Below are 23,612 nucleotides of genomic sequence, written 5' to 3'. Positions count from 1 at the left end.
TAGAAGTCATATGGACACTTTAAAACAAAGAGACAAATAGAGACACATGAGCTACCAGCAAGCATCTTAGGCTTCATTCCACTAAACTATTCTTGTTACTTCTAGTGGGTCACTTCCAGAAAAGGCATCTGTGCAACTTCCCTTTGATTTCTTGCCATTTCCAGGTTTTGAAATAGTTCATGGCAGCTTAGCAAGCTAAATGCTTTGTCTGGATAAATACTAGGCTTCTTTTCATTTCTCTTTGGTCCAACTTATGACAGTGAAGCTAGCTTAAAGGGCCCAGCCTGGCAGGGTACATCCCCAGTGATTTATGGGATGTCACTTTCTTGATGATTAACCTGAATAAATCATGCTGGTCTTTTCAGCAGTGATATAACTGCCCTTTATATACTTATCAATTTTCAGGGCAAGGAGAAATTAGCCCAGTCCTCCCATTGATCTTGTGAAGAAAATTGTACCTCACAGCAGGGATTCTACTGATAAACAATGAACACTACAAATAACTTACTGGTTTACTTTTTAATCAATAAAGTTTCTCACAATGCATTATTCTAGCAATCGGCCTAAATCACTGTGCCTGTAACTGTTGTTTTCAAACCCTTTTAATCTAATTGGAAAATCTTCCTTTGTACTAGTAATAAACACCCACTAAACTGTCTGTACCTAATTGAGCTATGGTAATTTATAGGTGCTCCCTATTGTTTTTCCCCTCTTTAATCAGAGAGACCACTTTACGTCTTTAACTAATGAATTCGAAGAATCCACCCAGTAGATCTGATCAGATGTCACTAGTGAATAAATCTTCATTAACACTGGTAGGTACTGAACCTGGTCTCCATCTTGATTTAATTATTGTCTCACAACTGTACTCTTGTCAGATTTTCTCCATTTCTTCAATTAATGCCTTCATCACCAGATCTACTTATAAAGCACAACCCTCTTCCATCAAGAGTCTATGCCTGTCCTAGGAATGGAAGCAGAGCCCACTCACTAGTATAATCAAGACTACGTCATCTGGGTGTGGACATTGTAATTGTTATTTCAGGTTCCTCTGCATCCTTTCACTTTTGCCTGTATAAAAACATGCATGCTTCTATCAGTTAATCTGGTAAATTAATTTATGCTACCTTCAATCAGAAAAGTACATACATCAAGATACTGTGAAGAGGAAAACATATATCCACAATAGGTCTTTATCTCAGTAGGAAAGTGTTCTTGAGAAATCAGGTTGATGTCATAAATTTGTTTAAGATCAGAGCAAATGGAGTTAGATGATACTAAGTTTAGTGGTGTGTCACAAAGCTGGAAACTACCAATGACCAGCCAGATCCACTGAAGGACTCCATCAACTATGTTCACATTAAACTGATAGATCACTTATTTTCCTGAACTGTTTTCAGGCATGCTGACTGATGAGGTTTATTTTGAATGTTCCTTGTTATTCAACCTGTTTCATTTTGAAATCATTTCCTCATGCTATCATTCATACAGTCCTTGTGCTATCATTTATATAGTTCTTAAAAAGTATGCCATCCACAAGTGACTCAGGTACATTAAGTTGATAAAACAAAAATAGATGCTGACCTGCAGGAGAAAGCAATAATCCTAGCCACAATAATTTAATTGCTAGTTAACAAATATTTATGTAGTATTTACTATTGGCCAGATACTCTTCTAAACACTTTGCAGTTTTTAATTATCAGCACAACCCCAAAAGTCTGCTCTTATTTAAAAATCTTATTTCCCAGATAAGAGAACTGAGGCACAGAGAGTTTGAGTATCTTGCTGTAGTCACACAATTAACAAATGACCGAACTGGGATTTGAGTCCAGGTAGACATGTTTTGGAAGTAATTCTTTTTTCTCTAAACTGTACTGTTTGTACAACAGAACATTTGACTTGATTCTGAGTTCTAGACTATAGGACAAAAAAGGAGCATACCTCAGAAAATGATAGCTCAGAAAATCCTGATATTTAGTCATAAAAATATGTTCTAGTACTTATTCCAGAGAACCCTAGTCTTTCACAGTGATCCTCCAAAAAGAGATTCCATAGCTGAAAAAATTTAGGAAACTTTATCCATGTTATGACTCCCCTGGAAATTCACAAAGAACTAAGTATGCTAAAGACTCTGAGAGGACGTTCAATGGAGACACAAGCATAACTAGGTGCAGTCTAGTATTTACAGACCTGCTGGACAGCAAAACAATGTTTTCTGGAAGATTCACTAAAATCGTGCAGACATAATGACTCACCATGAATCATATTTATGGAAAAGTAATATTAAAGTCTTGTTTAATGTGGTTCCTTAGAGGAATGTTGAATAATCTTTTCAACATTGTCTTGACACAAATCCAGAAAGCAAATGCCAAAGTGATTTTTACATAGTATGACCATCATTCACTCTTTTTTTTTTTAACTAAATGTTCAGCACAGAAATAAAGTGTGTTAAAGACGGTCCTAAGGGAAGCTAAACTACATATAACCTTCCTGTGGTCATTAGATAGAATGAAGACAGAATGCCCTAGCTAGTGGCCACAATTTCCAAGATTATAGCAGATAAAGTATGTTTTAGATTAGTTACTTCTTAACTGAGATTTTGGAAAACACTTACTACATTATATTTTTAAATGATACAGCTATTTTATTTCATAGTATAGAAGCTTTTATTTCTTTAGGAGTGGTCATTTTTTTAAGCATTGGGTCAATTTCTGACTCCCAGAAAAATTTTATGTAGCCTTCTGTATATTGGGCTTTTAGCTGACATTTCTATACTCTCTATCGTATATCTTCACACAAAACTAGGGAAGTTCTTTTCTTGTCCTTTTCTGCTTGCGTACTCTTCAGAAGCTAAGAGTATGAGAATTAGACTATTCAGAAGGTTGTTAGAAACTTAGTTTCCACATGTTAGCTCTAAGACTGTAACCAAATTCCATTTCATTTATAGGCCTCTGATTCTTACCTCTGCAATGGGGGTAATGAAAGAATATATTTTGCATGGTTATCATAATGTTTAACTGACATAATGCTTATAAGGAACATAGTATGGTCCTTGTCATTATCTAGAAACCAGTGTCTATTCCTCATGTCATAATTTAAATCATTAATTTGCATCAGATATACTGGAAGGCTTAGGCCGGGTGTGGTGGCTCACACCTGTAATCCCAGTACTTTGGGAGGCCAAGGTGGGTGGATCACTTAAGGTCAAGAGTTCAACACCAGCCTGGCAAACATGGTGAAACCCCATTTCTATGGAAAATACAAAATTAGCCAGGTTTGGTGGCAAGGGCCTGTAATCCCAACTACTCAGGAGGCTGAGGCAGGAGAATCACTTGAGCCCAGGAACTGGAGGTTGCAGTGAGCCAAGATTGAGCCACTGTACTCCAGCCTAGGCAACAGAGTAAAACTCTGTTCCAAAAACAAAACAAAAAAGAAATACTGGAGGGCATGTTAAAACACGGATTTCTGAGACCCACCCTGAATGCTTCTGATTCACTGGATCTGTGGTGAGGCTGGAGCATCTGAATTTTTAATAACTTCCCAGGTGATGCTGGTGCTGCTTGTTTGAGAATCACATTTTGAGAATCACTGCCATAGAGTAAGTGGCAAATGCTCTATATAAAGAGAAGCTGTCAAAGTCATTAAGTTCTGTGAGGTTATTTTTTTTCCAGACACATTTATCAGATGCCTATATCAGATATATTTAATTGCTTTTTGCAGAGCAATTGTCTTACCTAGATCCTCCCGAGTATGTGAGTTGTGAAGAGATATACAAAAGTCTTCAACTGTTCTACACTGCTGTTGCATTTGCCTGGGATTTCTTCTTCCAAGTAGTACTGCATTCATGTACAGTAAGTAGCAATGTTTTGTGTCGTCATTTTGTATCAAATTCCCTTGTTGTGACATAATGGTCATCTGACATTTTCGAGCCCATTGCCATTCTCCCAGGTCTGTTTTAATGGTATAGTTAGGATAGTTCTCCCTTAAAAGTTATCCAGTGAGAAGTAATACTTATGAGTCACTGAGGGCCTCCGAGTATGCAGCCTGGAATAGAAGCACTGAAAAGTTTATCTTTTCACCTTAGAACAGATGGAAATAGTGAGAGTAAATGATAGGCAGAAGGAAAACAGATTTCATTAAACTTTCCAAGTTAATATTGACCTGGGAACATACAATAATTTCAAAGTTTGTCTTGATAGCTGAGAAAGACTTCTTAATTGGAGCTAATGTCAAAAAGGTAGTGATTCCCCAAAATTCCTACTTACCTACCATCTGCTACGAATAAAGGTTTGGCAATTAAGGCAAGTTAAGAATAAGTTCTAATTATCTTCCTCTTCCTGTATGTTGTTCCCTTAATGCTCTTTGGTGGCCCTAACTGAAGCCCACATGTGAATCACAGCTTTTGCTGCATGCCCACTCCTTTTGCCTAAATATGCAGTAATCATCATATGTCCAGAATTGCCCTCTAGTAAGTGTCTGATATTTAAAAACATAATCATATTCTTCTCTCCATTTTGGTGGCCTCTCATCTTATTTTATCTTAATAACTCTGAGTGTGGCATTGATAGCAGTTTTAAATTTAATTCCCCAGTAATGGCTGGGGAATGATTGGCTTAGTCCACTCTGATAAACGTGATAATGTAGTCGAAGTGGCAGCCTTTCTCACCAAACCCTGTGTATTGAGATTTGTGAGGTCATATCCTATTGATAGCCACTCTCCTTTCAAAACTCACAGAAACAAATTTTAGAATTTCTATTTTCAGTAGGGAAATTTTGCTTCCTGTGCTTTGGGTGCTGCCAGTAGAGAAAAGAAAGGAAGAGCAGTATTATTTTAGAAGTAATTTATGACTGGAGTCTGTGCTTGTATGGGAATAAGAATTTGTTTGCCCTCCTACGGCCAGATAAAAACCGATGACATTCAGACTGTATGTTGCTATGGTGTTTTCGAGGTGAGAGATTCACCTCACTGCAGTGACCTGGAAAAGTGCAAACTAATTGTTTCACTGAGGTCATCATAAATATATCTCCATAAGTGGTGCCCAGAATCCACAGAAAATCTCAAAATATCTGAGTTCATAAAATTTATTTATACCCAGCATCTGTTCAATTTCTTCAGCAATTATTTTAGTCAGAACTGGAGAGCCAGATCCTGATAATTTTCCACTTTATTACACAATCCAAAAATGCAGCAGAATACAAGCAGTTATTCTTTGTGAAGCACTTATAGGAGCAAAACCATATGTTGTTCTTGTTTGAGATAATTATAAATCTTTAAACATCTAAATGTAGTTGTCTTTAAAACTGATATTAACTCCAAAACAAACAACTTAAATGTGAATAGCTCAACACCTAGAATGTCAATGTACAAAGCAGTTCATTAGGTTTATGCATGTATCTGTGCAAATAATTACAAATGGCTTTCGTGCACTTGCATGAATAATCAAGGTAGGCCTACAAATTAACACACTCAAAAATATTTTACTGGGACTTGAAGCCATTGACTTTTAGATTTAGGACTACAAAATCTATTTCAGAAGTTCTCAAGCTCGACTATGTATTATAAGCTTTGGAGTTAAAATGAATATACCTGAGCCCCGCATTTGAGATTGTTATTCACTGTGTCTTCAAGAGAAACTTGGCATGTATTTTTTTAGATGCTTTACAGGTCATTCTGACTGGCATCTGTATTCATTTCCTGCAGCTTGCATGACAAATTACCACAAACTGAATTGGTTAATACAACAGAAATTTATTCTCTGAGTTTTGGAGTAGTCCAAAATCAAGATGTTGACAGAGCCATGCTTCCTTTCAAGGCTCTAGGGAAGAATGTTTCCTTTCCTCTTCCTACCTTCTGGTGATTGCCGGCCATCCTTTGTATTCTTTGGCTTGCAGCTGCAACACCTTATTCTCAGCCTTCATTGTCACATGGGCTTCTTTCCTGTATGTCTGTGTCTCTGTGTCTCCTTCTAAGGACAGTAGTCATTGAATAATTTATGGCCCACCAATCATCTTAACTTGATTACATCTCCAGAAACCCTATTTATAAATAAAAGAACATTCACAGGTACTAAGGGCCAAAAATTAAACATATGGTGTGGAGGGGAATAACACAGTTCAACTCCCTTAGCATTCAAATGAAAAGTAATGATCTAGTTGATCTGAACCCTACCGACATTATTGAGTTTAAAATAGAGACGAAATTTGCACTAGTTGTTACCTGTTTCTTTCTAAGAAACTATCCCATCAAGTTAAAACAATAACCCTTTATTATTGGTTATTATTATTATGAGTTTCTGAGGATCAAGACTCTAGAATTTCAATAGCTTAGATTCTAGAATTCTGATGGTTTGAATAGGGTTGGAAGATCCACTTCTGATCTCATTTAGTTTCTCACTGTCTGTTGGTTTTGGGCTTTAGTTTCTCGTCATGTAAGCCTTTCCACAGGAATATTCCCAATGCGGCAGTTAGTGCCACCAGTCTCAGTGATAGAGTGAAAAAGAGAGATCAACTAAGACAGAAGCCAAAATATCTTAGGTAACCTGATCTTAGAATTGACATACTATCACTTCTGCCATATTTAGTTGATCACACGAGCTAATCCAGATACGGTATTGGTCTGTGTACAATACCATCAGGTATGAATCAAAGGGGCCATCTTGGAAGCTAGCTATTATAGTAGGGAGTCAAGAATTATGACTTTAGGGCCAGGAAACTAAATCATTGCACCTCAATGTGTAATCCAAGGGTTGGCATCACTTGTGAGCTTAGTAGAAATGCTAAATTTCAAGCCTCACCTCAGATATAATGAATTAGAAACTATAGTTTAATAAAATTCCCTGGCGATTTGTGTGCACATTAACTTTTGATAAGCACTAGATGAGAACAAATTACTAATGCAGACATGTTGCCCTTTTCAAAGTAATTGCCTTGGGTAGTAACCTAGTCCAAAGAGATTGCCATTGCTCAAAATGAACTTTGCTTTGGGCCAAAGCATAAAACATGCTAAGAAATCAATATCTTCCCACTGTGGCCATACCACCTTACTGTAGTCATAACATTTTATCCTTTAGTCATACCAGTTTTATTTAACAGAGTTGTCTGAAAGGGTTTCTACTTATTTTTAAAACACCAAAAGTACATTTGAAGAGGAAAAATGTATTCTACACTACAGATATTAAAAGTGTATTGCATCTTCCAAAAATCATCCCCAAATCATATTGCTGTTTTCAGAAATGGTGTCATGCATTTCTAGCCTCTTCTGAGGGAAAGTCAATCATCTTGCCCTGAAATTGAAGCCAGTAGTGAACTAAATCTAATTACAAGTATAACAAATCTCAGATAAAATAAAATACAGATTACATTAACTTTGGCCCCCATGCTGGCAGTCTGACAGAACAGAGATGTGTTATGGTTTGGCTGTGTCCCCACCCAAATCTCAGGTTGAATTGTAATCCCCATGTGTTGAAGAAGGGGCCTAATGGGAGGTTATTGAATCATGGAGTCAGACTTCCCCCTTCCTGTTCTCATGATAGGATTCTCATGGGATCTGGTTGTTTGAAAGTATATAGCTCTTCCCCTTTGCTCTCTCCTGACACAATGTGAAGAGGGTGCTTGCTTCCCCTTTGACTTCTGCCATGATGGTGTGTTTTTGAGGCCTCCAAGACATGTTTCCCATACAGCCTGTAGAACTGTGAATCAGTAAATTTCTTTTCTTCATAGTTTACCCAATCTTAGGAAGTTCTTTATAGCAATGTAAGAATGAAATAGTATAAGATGTAAACTTTCCTGGGTGCTACATAATATTTATTTAGCATTATATTATTTTGTATTTTTTAACACACAATAACTGTCATGTGATTTTCTAAGACAAATAAAACATCAAAAATTTAATTCATCCTCAGAAGGGAAACAGTTATAAAGTCAGATGCACAGATGACCTAAATGTTGAAATTTTTAGAGAAGAGATTTAAAATAATTATGAGAATTACATTAAATGCTTTAGAGAAGAGAGTTAGAAATATTAGGAAACAACTGGAGAGAGATTAAAACTATAGGAAAGAAACAAATGGAATTATTGGGAATAAAAATATATGATTAAAAACCTGAAGCATTTATTTGATGAGTTAATGCATTCTGGTAACACACAAGGGAAGAGTTAGTGGCCGGGTGCAGTGGCTCAAGCCTGTAATCCCAGCACTTTGGGAGGCCGATGCAGGTGGATCACGAGGTCAAGAGATTGAGACCATCCTGGTCAACATGGTGAAACCCCATCTCTACTAAAAATACAAAAAATTAGCTGGGCATGGTGGCACGTGCCTGTAATCCCAGCTACTCAGAAGGCTGAGGCAGGAGAATTGCCTGAACCCAGGAGGCGGAGGTTACGGTGAGCCGAGATCGCGCCATTGCACTCCAGCCTGGGTAACAAGAGCGAAACTCCGTCTCAAAAAAAAAAAAAAAAAAAAAAAAAGTTAGTGAACATGAAATGATGTCAATAGAACTTATAAAATCTGAAACCTATGAACATACACACAAAATTCTTAACAAAACATAGCAAATCAAATCACATAACAAAGGAAAAGAATAAGGAATCATGATCAGAGTTTGTCTCAGAAATGCTCTTTGTTGAACACTAAAATTTTGACCATTTTAATTCACCATATTAAGAAGAAAATATCATAAAATAACCTCAATAGAACCAGAATATGCATTTGGTAATATTCAGCATTCATTTTAATAAGAACTTTCAGAAAATGAGAAACAGAAGGAAACGTTCTCAATCTAATTTAGTGCATCTACGAAAAACCTATAGCCAGCATCACACATGATGAAACATTCATCACTCTTCCTTTGAGATCAGAAATCATGCAAGGGTGTCAACTCTGATCACTATGTTTTAACATATAGCTGATTTACATTTATATTAGAACCAAGGTTCTAAGTAAGCGGAGACATTCTTATCCAGCAGTGGCTTGTTCTCTGCTTGCTCCTGCAGCCCTGGGATTTGAGGATAACACTAAACTGTAGTGATAGTCTCAATCTTTGATGTTATTCAACATCTCAATAATTCATTTATATTATTAATTCAGACTCCACTATGTGTTAGGAACTGTGCTAGGTGAAGTCCTTACAGTTGTCCTTAAAGAACATACAGACAGGTGGAGGAGAAACATAATACCAAGAATTTAGAATAGAGGTTGACACATGCTGTTACATAAATAATCATAGACTCCAATACATAACCTGGTCTGGGAAAGAGGGGACAGGAGGAAGTAAGGAAGTCTTCCAGGATCCTGTGAGTATTAATCCTCAAATTTGCTTACTAGCCATAGTTTCTTGCTATTAGTTCCCAAACCACAAACACCAAATCCAGTGTAATCAGAGGAACTTTCCAGAGACCACATGTGTCTCTGGCCTTCTATATTAGCAATAAGGCAGATACAGCATTACAGGAAGTATATTCATTTATTCCAACTTGAGAGAAAGGGAGTGTGTCTCCACCCTTAGCCTAGTAGTAAGGCAAGGCTCAGTGGTTCAGTAAACATGCTGTTGAAACTTTCTTTCAATCTGGCTGTTGTGTGACCATTCATCCTGCTCAGTCCTTCCAGGGCTTGCTACTACTGCTACTTTTTCTGCAACTCTCTGACTTATTCATAATTTTCTGTATCCACTATTCCTAATAAATGCATGTAGAGAAGTTAGATAATGAGCAGATACTGCACCACACTTACATTTCCCTCAAGCCAATCTGAAGGTGTTTAGGAAGGAAAATGTGTCGCCGTATGATTCACTTTTATTTTAAGGAATATTACTCCAGTGACAATGTGAAAAGTGAACTTAAGGGGGCCAGGCAGGAGTCTTGGAAACCATTTAGGAAATTGTTACCATAGTGGACTGCGAAATGATGATGGCATAATTCAAGGCGCTGGTGATAAGGCAGAGAGAAAAGGACAGGTTCAAGAAAATGAATAAATTGCACTTAGTGGTTAATTGGACTTGGGAGTGACATAGAGTAATTATGCTTTAGCCCTTCCTCCTTCATCGTTCATCAAAGGACATTTTTGTAACACTATACATTACCCTCCGGTATTTTATACTTCTTCATGAAAGCATGCATTTCTCAATTACCTTGTTAAAAGCCTGAAAATGTTCATCCATTTATAATTCTTTGTCAGTTCCTACCATAGCAAAAATAAAATGTGTCTTTGGACAAACTATCATATCACTTTACAGCACAAAACTTTGAACACAATATTCAAGTATACATAAGATAAATACGAGGTGCAATTTCCATCTATCATAAAATAGCTTTACATGTTTATTTCAGGGGAAATTTGAACTAAAAGAAATCTAAGTGGTATTTCAAATTATTTTCTGGTTGACCCTAAGTTAACTAAAATTCTCTGTTTATATCAGTATCTTTTATTGAAAATCTTGTTAGAAATAAACTGTTTGTCTCCCACCTCACTAACTACACCATACCAAACATAATTTAATTTCTTTCATGAGTCAAAAATGTTTTCATACCTGTAAGTCATTATAAATATCAATGTGTCATCATCACTCTTGAACTCACTTTATATTCGGTGATGACTTGATCCATTAAGCATAAAAAAGAAATAATAAGATCAAGTTTCTTTATAAAACTAATAACCTAGTACAGCAAATAGCATAGTTTCAAGGGGGATTTTAAATTTAGCTTTCAGGAACACTGTTGAATGCAGACAATGTGCATGTTGAGGGAGGGAGCATTTTCATGTATGGGCCTGGAGGGAACAGTAGTGTTCTGAACAAAGAAGCAACTCTGGTCTTTTCAAGGAATAACTAGGAGTTCAATATGGCTGGAAACGAGTGAGCAAGAAGTGGGAAATGAGGTCTGAGAAGTGATCAGCTTTAATGGTTTTTAAATATGACTCTCAAGTTTTTTGGTACTCCTCCTATTGAGGAAGAAGGCTTAGACCTCATCCCTTGAATCTAGGCCTGGTGACAGCTTCACCAGTATTGTATGATTGAAGTGAGGCTGTGCCAGTTTCCCTGCCAGACTTTAAGAAAATGGCATCTTCTACGTTCTGTTCCTTGGAATATTTACTCTTGGAACACAGCTACCAAGCCATGAAAAGTGCAATCCACATGGAGAGGCTACCTATAGGGATATGGCCAACAGCCCACTGACAGCAAGCATCAATTGCCAGACTTGTAATTGAAAAGGCCTGTCAGATGATTCCTGCCCCAGCCACCATCAGACTCCTGAATGCATGAGACGACCTCAGAGAGAACTGCCAAGCTGAGCCAAATCAACCCCAGACACATAAGATATAATAAAAAAATGATCTCTGTTGTTTCCATTCATTAAACATTGGGGGTGATTTGTTAAACAGCCATAGATAAATAATCAAAACAGAAGTTTCCACATACAGCAAGGATGTTTAGGCCATCACAAGACTTTCATACTGAGTGAGAGATTGCCATATTTGAGCTGAATTTCCTATGGTTTGATTTATGTTTTAAAAGGTTCACTCTAAGTGCTGATTTGATAAAAACACTGTGAGGGTAATGAATGAAAGGAAAGGAAATGAGGTCATTGATGTAACCTAGGTGTGAATTCATGGGTTTGAACCAAAGTGGTGAGCAATGATCCTAATCAGGATACATTTAAAGGTAGGCTTAACAGAATTTCCTGGAAACATTGATGGGAGAGTAGTCCATTTGTATATGCACATTCTCTCAACAATGATTCTTATTTATAAGCATTTCCTATGAGCACAGAGAGAGTAGGTACACATGTCTCTGGCTTCTGTCAGTCATTTATTAATTCATTTAAAGGGAACATTGTTCAGGGACTTGCTGTTTGTTGTACATTCAATTTTATCCTATGGAAAATATTTCACTAGTCACTGTGGCCACTTTTATAGCTTTCTTTACATTTCTACCAGAACTACTCCTTCTTCCCTCTTTAAAGTAAAATAAATGAAAAATAAAACAAACAAACAAGCAAAAACCCACACCAGACTGGATACTACCTGGGGCCCAACTAGATGTTTTTAAGGTGATTTCTCTTACTTAAAAGGGAGAGATTTAATTGGATAAGTACTGTATTAGGGTACTTGAGAAGGACAGAACTAGTGAAATATACATATGTATGTATATTTGTGTGTATATATGTATACATATAAAAGGAATATATATATATATATGGAAGTTTATTAAGTATTATTAACTCACATGATTACAAGGTCCCACAATAGACTGTCTGCAGGCTGAGGAGCCAGGAGAGCCAGTCCAAGTTCCAAAACTGAAGAACTTGGAGTCTGATGTTTGAGGGCAGGAAGCATTCAGCACGGGAGAAAGATGTAAGCTGGGAGGTTAGGCCAGCCTCTCATTTCACATTTTTCTGCCTACTTATATTCTAGCCTTCCTGGCAGCTGATTAGATTGTGCCCACCCAGATTAAGTGTGGGTCTGCATATCCCAGTCCACTGACTGAAATGTTAATTTCCTTTGGCAACACCCTGGCAGATACACCCATGATCAATACTTTGTATTCTTCAATTCAGCCAAGTTGACAATGAGTATTAACCATTACAAGTCCACCCCTTGTCAACTTGAACTCATACACATCTCCTGAGATCATAGATAATCTTCAAATAAGGATAATAATAAGGTCATAATTACAAACAAACCTAACATAATACAACTATCCTTCATACAACTGGAAATGCACCAATCTCCAAACCAAATACTATTACATAAAGTTAACAATACTCAAATGCTGAGGTGAAGTCAATAAATACTATATCCCATGATAAAGGAGAAAGGAAATAAAATGAAGATATTTTCTTAGTACAGATGTATACATGCACAAAGATGTTTTTTAAAAAAAGGAGGAGGAAACACTCATGGCAATTACAGTCCTTGTTTCTGCAGCCGGTCATTTGGTCATAGCTGATATTGATGACTACCTTCTTCTGCTACCCATTCTGTATTCCCTTTCCCTTCAGCAAGCACTTCATTAGGTCATGGCTCTTTTTCCTGGTGGAATTACCCAAACCTTCATTTCTGAAGGGTCTGGGTGATTTGTAGTTCTGCCTGAATTGGGCTGTTGTAGTCTCTCATTGACCTTAATCACAAAGCATGGTAATACTGAGAGACGCCCTAATGGATGTCCTGTATTCCATGTGTACTCCTCCTTACCACTGTTGTGGAGTAGTAGATTGATTTCATCTTGATAGTCCAGGACAGTCATCCCAGCCAACATTGTAATTCCCTTTTTAGCCTGTTGACTTAAAGGTAGAAGGACCCCAAAGTGTGTAGGTAGCAATTTTAACTTTCAGTGTAATGAACTAGTTGTTGTGTCTCCTAGTGGCAGCATACCTCCCTCTGGAACTAAGACCTCTAGGCCATCAGACTGTAATGCTGGAGGAACAGGAAGCAAAAATTTTGCTAGTGGATCACAGGAGGTGATGGTGAGTGGTACTTTTACTTCCACCCCTTGATTCCTGGACCTGTGAATCCTGGCTATGGGAGAAACAGTACCACATATTGGACACTGATTCGGAGCGTACACGGCCTTCTGGAGAACTTGCCCAAGACCTGTAAAGTATTGTCACATAGTTGGCATTATAATTTTGACTTCAAAAGGCCATTCTACTTTCTATCAATCCAGTTGCTTCAGGATGATGGGAAACATGGTAAGACTAGAGAATTCTATGAGCATGAGCTCATTGCTGCACTTTTTTCACTGTAAAGTGAGGCCCTTGGTCAGAGTAGTGCTGTGTGGAATACCATGACAATGGATAAGGCATTTTGTGAGTCCACAGATGGTAGTCTTGGTTCAAGCATTGTGTGCAAGATAGGCAAACCCATATCCAGAGTAAGTGTCTATTCCAGTGAGGACAAATCTCTGCCCTTTCTATTATGGAAGAGGTCCAATATAATCAACCTGCCACCAAGTAGCCAGCTGATCACCCTGAGGAATGGTGTCACATAGAGGACTCAGCGTTAGTCTCTGCTGCTGGCAAATTTGGCACTCAGCAGTGTCTGGAACCAGGTCAGCCTTGGTGAGTGGAAGTTCAAGCTGCTGAGCCCATGTGTAACCTCCATCTCTGCCACCATGGCCACTTTTTTCATGGGCTCATTGGGCAATGACAGGGGTTTCTGGGGGAAGAGGCTGAGTGGTGCCCACAGAACAGGTCATCCTATCCAATTGATTCAATTCCTCTTCTGCTGAGGTCACCCGCTGGTGAGCACTTACGTAGGATACAAATATCTTCACAGATTTTAACCCTTCAGAGAGGTCCATCCACATACCTTTCCCCAAATTTCTTTATCACCAATTTTCCAATCATGCTTCTTCCAAGTTTCTGACCATCCAGCCAAATCATTCTCTACAGCTCATGAATCAGTATATAATTGTACATCTGACCATTTCTCCTTTTATGCGAAGTACACAGTCAAGTGCAGTGCTCAAAGTTCTTCCCAATGAGATTTCTTTTTACCACTGTTCTTCAGGGATGTCCTAGAAAGGGGCTATAGTGCTGTAGCTGTCCACTTTCGAATGGTGCCTGCTTATCTTGCAGAACCATGTATTAACCAGGCCCTAGTCTTCTCTTCCTCTGTCAATTGATCATAGGGAACTCCCCATGAGGCCATCAGTGCAGGCTGGGGGAGAGAAGACAGGGTGGCAGGAGTGGAGACCATTGTGTTTGAACCACTTCCTCATGTCACTTACTTGTGCCTTCAGGACCTGCTCAAGCCTGATCACGCATATACCACTTCCATTTGATGATGAAATACTTTTGTGCATAACCCACTTTATGGCTAGATGGTTCAGAAAGCACCCAGTTCATCATAGGCAGTTCAGGTCACATGGCGACTTGATGACCCATGGTCAAATGTTCAGTTTCCACCAAAGCCCAGTAACAGACTAAGAGATGTCTCTCAAAAGGGCAGTAATTATCTGCAGAGGTGCCAGGGTCTTGCTCCAAAATCCTAGAGGCCTCCATTGTGATTCACCTATGGGACCTGCCACAGGCTCCAAACAGCATCGTTATCTGCCACTGACATAAGCACCATTGAATCTGCTGGGTCATATGGCCCAAGTGGCAGAGCAACTTGCACAGCAGCCTGGACCTGTTGCAGAGCCTTCTCCTGTTCTGTACCCTACTGAAAACTGACAGCTTTTCAGGCCACTCAATAATGGGCCAAATAAGAAATGTGGTGCCTCCAAAATCCAAATAGACTCACTAAGCGTTGGACCTTTATCTTGGTTGTAGGAAGGGCCAAATGCAGCAAAATATTCTTTACCTTAGAAGGAATATCTCAACAGGCCCCACACCACGGAATCCCTAGAAATTTTACTGAGGTAGAGGTCCCTGAATTTTAGTGGGATTTATTGCCCATCCACTGGCACACAAATGTCTCACCAGTAAGTCCAGTGTGTTTGCTACTTCTTGCTCACTGGATCCAATCAGTATAATGTCTTCAATGTAATGGACCATTGTGATATCTTGTGGAAGTGAAAAGTGATCAAGATCTCTCTGAATAAGATCATGACACAAAGCAGGAATGTTGATATACCCCTGAAATTGGACAATAACGGTATATTGCTGGCCTTGCTAGCTGAAGTCATTATGTGTATTATTTTTATTATTAATCTTTATAGCATCCTGACAAGATAGGTAGAGAATATACTATTGATTCCATTTTATAGATTAGGAAGCTAACTCAGAGATTAAAAGATTTTTCAGGGACAGCACAATCAGTGAATGGTAGAACCATGTCGTAAACCTAGTGTTTTGACTACTCTTCCAGTGCACTATCAGCATATAATTTCAAACCACTTGGAAGCAGCATTTCTTTATCTATGTATCCATCTCTCCATTCACATCCATCCATACATTTATTCATCCATCCATCTATCTACTTACCCATTTACCTGTGTTAGGATTCTCCAGAGAAAAAGTCCAGTAGAATCTTCAACACTCTCTCAGAGAGAGATTTATTTTTAAGAATTGGCTCTCACAATTGTGGAAGCTAAAAAGTCTGAAATTTATAAGGCAGGATGACTGGTGGAAATTTCAGAAAGAATTGATACTGTAGTCTTAAGTCCAAAGGTAGTCTGGAGACAAAATGCCCTTTTGTTAGAGAACCTCAGTCTTTTCTCTTAAGGCCTGCTGTGGTCTGAAAGCTTGTGCCTCTCCAGATTTATACATTGAAATCTAACTCCCAATTTGATAGTATTAGAAGGTGAAGCCTTTGGGGAGAGAGGTCATGAGAGCTCTGCCTCATTAGTCACCTTATAAAAGAGACCCCAGAGAGCTAACTAGTCTTTCTCTCATGTGAGGACATAGCTAGAAGGTACCATCTAAGAAAAAAATGGACCTCACAAGACACACAGTCTGCCAATATTTTGATTTTAATTTTGAACTTCCAAGACTCTAGAGCTATTAGAAATAAACTTTGTTGTTTATAAGCTACCTAGTCTAAGGTGTTTTGTTACAGCAGCTCAAAAATACTCAAACAAGGTCTTCCACTATTGGCTAAAGCCCCACCACATTATATGTGCTTTACTTAGTCTATTGATTTAAATGTTAATCACATCTAAAAAAATACCTTCACGGCAACATCTAGACATATTTAACCAAACAATTGGGCACCTTAACCTACTTAAGTTGGTACATAAAATTATCATGCTTTCTTTTCCTTCCCTCCTTCCCTCCCTCCCTCCCTCCCTTTCTTTCTTTCTTCCTTCCTTTCTTTTTTTCTCTCTCTCTCTTTCTCTCTTTCTTTCTTGTTCTCCCTCTCTCTGTTTTTTTATTTCTTTCTTCCTCTTTCTAGGAGTGAACAATACCATTTGTCATGAAATTTACATTAAGCTATTGAATAAATGAAAGTTTCCTATTAATTTAGACTTTGAGCTTGGGAGGCACAGGCAGGACTCAGGTTCCAAGCAAGCATTCTTCCACATACACTCTTTGATAGAATGTGCTTCTGTACTAAATGCAATTATAAATCATATTTCATTTAGTTGCCATGCATCACAGTGGATGTGCACTACTGTTTCAGATACTTGCTGTAACTATTTTACTTCTGTTCCTCAGCTCAACTGAAGAAGCCAAGTGCTTTCACAAAATGTTTTCCCACAAATTTCATGTAGTATTACAACATCAAAGAGCCCCTCAGAGGAAAAGATAGACTTCAAAAAGAAGTTTGAAGCATATATGCAAATGATGATTCATTCGTCATTCATTAAATAATATAAAACAAATATTTTGCAAATTTTGTAAAGAAGTTGCTGGTCAAGATATCTTAGTTCTGTTCAGTGATTTCATAATATAATACCTGTAAATTTATTGTAAGGTAACGATATTCAATGCAGACAATAATTTATGCACATAAATATTATTTGGAACTATGGAAACGAACACAACTGACTTGTTAATAATAGGCAAATGGCTAAATATAATAGAGTATGTTTTACAGTTCTTCAAAAGGTTTTATGATACTTTTAAAAACATATGAAAAACTGGTTATAAGTGTATGCAATTAAAGTAAAATTATCTATCTGTAGCATCCCAATTATGTAAAAAGTGCAGTCTAGAAGGATTTTTACCAGAAAAAAATATGGTTATTATCTATAGTAGCTACTATCTTTGGATGGAAGTAGTATGAGTTATTTTTTTCCTATATGTTATCTTTGTTTAAAACAACTTATAAGGCCAGGAGTGATGGCACAAGCCTGTAGGCCCAGCTACTCAAGAGGCTGAGGCAGAAATATCACTTGAGCCCGGGAGTTCTAGATAGAAGCGGGCAAAGCAAAACTCTATAAAAAAATTTAAAATGTAGAAGAAAAAATTTAAAAAATTATATTTTGTGAGTATACTTTTATGATAAATAAACATGATTACCCTACAACTTAAAAATGAAAGGAAATAAATGCAAGTATTCTAGTTCCATGTGATGAGTTTAAGTGCTATATTTTGTGGCATATAATCTTTATTTATACAATAATAAAATAAGGATACAATAATAAATTAAGGAAAACATGGAAATACCTTTCAGTCCATTCCATTAGCTACAAAATTCTTGTAGTTTAATTTAGGAGATAAATTCTGGGGAAAAAAAATTCTCAAGTTTCAGTTTGTACTTTTAGATCCTCACACCATGAAGCTTCTCTGAAATTGATGGATGATTTGTGTGACCATCCTTTCATTGCTTGCCTGGAATCCTCTTGCACCTTCTTTACCATTAACTTTGGTCTGCATTCAAGCTCTTGCACAAGGCTTGAGACCATCAGGAATTTCTCTCAGATTCCTCCAGCCCAGAGTAATCTTTCTTTCACATATTCAGCAGATCACGTGTTCACATTAACTGTGAGGCTTCACTCTCCCCTTGTACTCTTGAATCTGTCTCAACTCTTCCATTAATGGTTTTCTATATTTATTACTCTGTCCTTCAAATATACAAGGGTGTCTTTTTCTGTAATATGCACACAGGTTCAAGCCTCTCACTGCATGCTTCTCAGCAACTTCTGGTCTTTTCAGCCAAGCTGGACTGTGCTGTCTCCACTTACTTTTTTTTCAAATCATAGTGGTCAAGCTTTAACCCTCGGCACGTGACTGTATGACACAAGGTTACCCATAACCTTTAATTCTTAAATCCAATGTACAATTTTGCATTTTTTAAATGTGACTTTCATGTGGTAATTGACATTGTCAACTGCCACTTTGGGAAAAGCTTTTCCTTCGGCTGCCACCCCGCTTTCTTCTTATTTTCCTTCTACTTTTTAGCTTGTTCTTTATCAGTCTTCTTTGCTGGATTGTCTGTCTTTTCCTTCTCATTTGGATTTACTGTTTTTCAGAATTATGGATTTGATTTTCTTCTTCATCTTCCATTTATCTAATCTATTTTCTCAGGGTGATTTCATCCACTCCTAGGCTTCAACTAGAATCAACATAATACCAACCCTCAACTATTAATGAATAAGTCACAATGCAGTTTTTCTTGCTTCTGAGTTTTGTTCTTATCTCTCTATTTTATGAAGATGTACACTGGAATTTTCCATATACCTAAAATACCACATGATAAAACTGAACTAATTATAAAACCACTTTTACCATAATCTTGTCCATTTGGACTGCTGTAGCAAAATATAAGCTGTGTCACTTTTAAACAACAGACCTTTAATTCTCACACTTTTGGAGGCTGGGATGTCCAAGAACAAGGCACTGTCAGATCTAGTGTCTGGTGAGGGCCCATTTCCTGATTCTTAGATGGAACCTTCTTACTGTGCCCTTGCAGAAGTAAGGGAGCTTTCTCAGGACCTTTTTATAATGACACTTATGCCATTCATGAGGACTCCACTCTCACGACCCAAAAGTCTCACCACCTAATACTGTCACCTTGAGGGCCAGGATTTCAACACATAAATTTTTAGGGAAGAAAAACTTTCAATCTGTAGCCACCACCTCCCAAAACAACAACTTAGTCACCTTTTAGTGTGTGGGGGGTTGTAAAAGTTTTATGGTTGTTACCATCACTATCACCTAATCACTGAGAGATAAAATTCTTTTTTTTTTTTTTTTGTAACTTTTCTTTTTTTTTTTTTTTATTGTATTTTAGGTTTTGGGGTACATGTGATGAACATGCAAGATTGTTGCATAGGTACACACATGGCAGTGTGCTTTGCTGCCTTCCGTCCCCTCACCTGTATCTGTCATTTCTCCCCATGATATCTCTTCCCACCTCCCCACCCCCCCGCCCCTCCCCCATTTCCCCCCAACGGACCCCAGTGTGTAGTGCTCCCCTCCCTGTGTCCATGTGTTGAGAGATAAAATTCTTGTATTATTATCGGTATGTCTCCTTTTCTTCACTGCTATTGACCTACTTCCATATAATCAATTATGTACTCATCATCATTCAGCAAGATTATTGCAATAAATTTCTAACTTGCTTGCCTCTATTCCACTCCATTAATTATCTTCTCTACTAAAGCCAGTCTTTTTCTGTTTTTAACAGTTATTACTGTTCCTGTTAACTCTTTACTTGGCTTCCTTTATTGAATTTTTCTATAGCTTTATAAAGGTCAATGAGTTTAACTCTTGACTTATGGCTAGATACTGCCTGATGTGGTTTGGCTGTGTCCCCACCCAAATCTCACCTTAAATTGTAATAATCCCCATGTATAAAGAGCGAGGGTGGGGGGAGATAATTGAATCATAGGGGCAGTTTCCCCCATACTGTTCTCCTGGTAGTGAATTAAGTCTTATGAGATCTGATGGTGTTATAAATGAGAGTTCCCCTGCCACCATATATGACATCCCATTGCTCTTTCTTTGTCTTCCGCCATGATTATGAGGCCTCCCCAGCCACATAACTGTGAGTCCATTAAGCCTCTTTTCTTCACAAATTACCCTGTCTCAGGTACATCTTTATTAGCAGCATGAGAAAAGACTAATACACTGCCCTGCTATTTTCTACAGTTGTCCTACTTTCTTTTTTAATCTGTGCTTCTACTACTTCTGTTCTTCAAACATACCATACTTTATTTTGTCTCTCCAAAATATGCTTACTGTCTTGATACTCCTGTAACATTGCTACATGTTTCTTTCTCAGAAACAACTTTATACATAAAGCTTTCCTGAAATACCTATCCAGAAAGAACTGGTGATTTTAAGGTGTTTCTGTACTTGTTCATCTTTTATCACCATCTTTATTAGAATTAACTCTAAATTATAAATATAATTATATATAATTCTAACATAATTATAAGATTCCTGAAAATATTGTGATCCTAATTTTTCTTTTGAATACCCTATAAAATTTAGTACAAGGGTGAAATATGGGGACTGCTTAATGAATATTTATTTACGATTTTTTTATTTGTTCTCTTTCCTCTGCAATCAATGAGTATTTAAATGATGAGTTACACAACTCAGAAGTCCCTTTAGTGGACCACATGAATCTGCTTCACAATTTTTCAGTTCGTTTGTCTATAATTCAGCAAGTACCTATAGCAATAAATAAAAGGTATTGTATTTTGCTGTTGCTTTATGGCTTGAGACTGCCATGCTATTTTCATGTTATCTGTTTTAAGGGGAATAGACACAAGAAGGCTTTTTTACAAACACACACACACACACACACATACACACACACAAAACAAAAAACAAATGTGCATTTCATCTTATGGGAATTTTGAGACTCGAGATTTTTATTTCAAAATAAAATATAGTTAGCCTGAGGCAAAATGGTAAAGCTGGTGATTTGCTTTGGGGACACTCCTACTCTACTATTACAGCATTTTCCCCCTTCTGTTTACATTCTCATTCTTCCACCTGCATTTCCACAATGCCCTCCAGGGCTCCTTATAAAACCCTAACTTGGAAAATGGTCTCAGGTTATCATCCTTTCTTTTTTTTTTTTTGAGATGGAGTCTCATACTGTTCCCCGGGCTGGTGTGCAGTGGCGCGATCTCGGCTCACTGCAACCTCTGTCTCCTGGGTTCAACAAATTCTCATGCCTTAGGAATTCCAAATAACTAGGATTACAGGTACCTGCCAATATGCCCAGCTAACTTTTGTATTTTTAGTAGAGATGGGGTTTCAGTATGTTGGCCAGGCTGCTCTAGAACTCCTGACCTAGTGATCCGCCCACCTCTCCCTCTGAAAGTGCTGGGATTATAGGTGTGAACCACCATGCCCTGCCTAGGTTGCTTTTACTTATCTTACAGAATAGCCTTAGGTATGGGTGACTGAAAACATTTGCTATGTTAGCAATCACAGGTGCATTTGAATTTTAAAAGACTTCTCCTGAGATATATGATTTTTAATTGTATTATTCTAATGCTAGAATTTAAGTTGCTTGTGGTGGAAGAGTGAAGCACTAGGGCAATTCTAGCATATAGATAACTAGTTATCTCCTTTATTGCACAGTATTTGAATAGGTACTGGAATTTGTCAAACTGGAGGTTAAAAGCAATGTATTAGTCTGTTCTTACAATGCCGATGAAGACATACTCAACATTGGGCACTTTATAAAAGAAAGAGGTTTAATGGACTTTACAGTACCATGTGGGTGGGGAGGACTCAGACTCATGATCATACTGGAAGGCAAGGAGGAGCATGTCATATCTTACATGCATAGCAGCAGGTAAAGAGAGAGAGAGCTTGTGCAGGGAAACTTCCATTTTTAAGACCATCAGATCTTGTGAGACATATTCACTATCACCAGAACAGTATGGGAAAGACCTCCCACTGGGTTCCTCCAATGACACATGGGCATTGTGGGAATTATAATTCAAGATGAGACTTGGTGGGGGACACAGCCAAACCATATCAGGCACAATTCTCTACAAGACTGCCCTAACTTCAATTATCAACTACAGGTTTGGGGTTTCTAGAGCCACTCTCAGGTCTGATCAGCTACCTCAGGGTTTGCCATGGCCACCCTTAGGTCCAAAAATTTATAGAAAAGACTTATAGAACTTACTGAAAATGCTACTCATATCATTACAATTTTATTATAGCAACAGACTACAAATGAGAACCAGAAAAAAGAAGAGATGTATAGAACAGTGTTTATAAGAGTTCCATTTACAAAGTTGTCATTGTCCTAAGTATCAAAGTAAAACAATGCTCAAAGAATATTGACAACCAAGGTAGTTCATGCAAGCCTCAGTGTCCAGAGGTTTTGTTGACATTTCACTGGATACATATGATTGTTGAAACATTGGCCATGTGGATAAACTCAATCTCAAAACCTTCCCCAGAGGAAGGGGGTTGATATCAATTAGAGGATTTGGCTCAAAGCCCAAATCCTCTAATTACATGGGTGGTTTTTCTGACATGACCAGTCTCCATCCTGAGTAATCAATCTCATTACCATAAGCAATCTGGGGGCTCACCGTGAGTCACCTCATTAGCATACACATAAAATGTGATCGGGGTCCATCATGGATAACAAAGATACATCTATCACTCAAGAAATTCCAAGAGTTAAATTGTTACCTCCTGGTAAATGGGGATGCCAGACTAATTCTTCATTACACAATGGTAAATATACAAATTTAACAACTTTCTTACAGAGCAGAAAAAACATTTAGCTCTTTGGATTTCTGTGTGTGCATTTTGAAACACATGAGAAGAAACTGGATGGCCATAGTTTATAAAACATTTACAACCTTCTTTCTCTACTACCTGTATTAAAATAGATAAAACGTAATACCAAGTAATCACATCCTATTTATTTCTTAGACTTCCATTTTTTAAAAAAAGAGGAGGAATTTCTTTCTACTGTCAAATCATTAAAATAATAATAATATGAACAATACATTTTCTGTTCAAATCCAAACTTGAAAAATGGCAGCATAAACTATAAGCTTCAGAATCAACGAAAACTCAAAATTTATCAAAGACCTGAATTTAATAGCTAAAATCATGAACTTCTTAGACAAAAACATAGAGGGATAATCTTCATGACCCTGGATTTGGTAATGAGTTTTCAGTTATGATACCAAAAGCACAAGCAACAACAAAAACAAAAATAGATTGATTAATTTCTTCAAAATTTAAAACTTTGGTGCATCCTAGATTATTGTCAAGAGAGTCAAAAGACAAT

The 23,612-nt window shown here is 37.6% G+C and overlaps 1 protein-coding gene across 2 annotated transcripts in view; it reads left to right on the top strand.

The window, feature by feature from the left end:
- Positions 1–23,612, top strand: part of STPG2 (sperm tail PG-rich repeat containing 2) — a 671,193-nt gene that overhangs the window by 634,102 nt on the left and 13,479 nt on the right. For both annotated transcript variants that reach the window (XM_074396474.1, XM_074396472.1), the window contains one exon: positions 3,721–3,851. In XM_074396474.1, the coding sequence (XP_074252575.1) occupies positions 3,721–3,738 (18 nt within the window). In that variant the 3' untranslated portion in view covers positions 3,739–3,851. The remainder of the gene's footprint in view (positions 1–3,720; positions 3,852–23,612) is intronic.

Source organism: Saimiri boliviensis, chromosome 3 (genome assembly GCF_048565385.1).
Source record: "Saimiri boliviensis isolate mSaiBol1 chromosome 3, mSaiBol1.pri, whole genome shotgun sequence".
NCBI classification, from domain to species: Eukaryota; Metazoa; Chordata; class Mammalia; order Primates; family Cebidae; genus Saimiri; species Saimiri boliviensis.
This window is presented reverse-complemented; position numbering and strand designations above follow the sequence as displayed.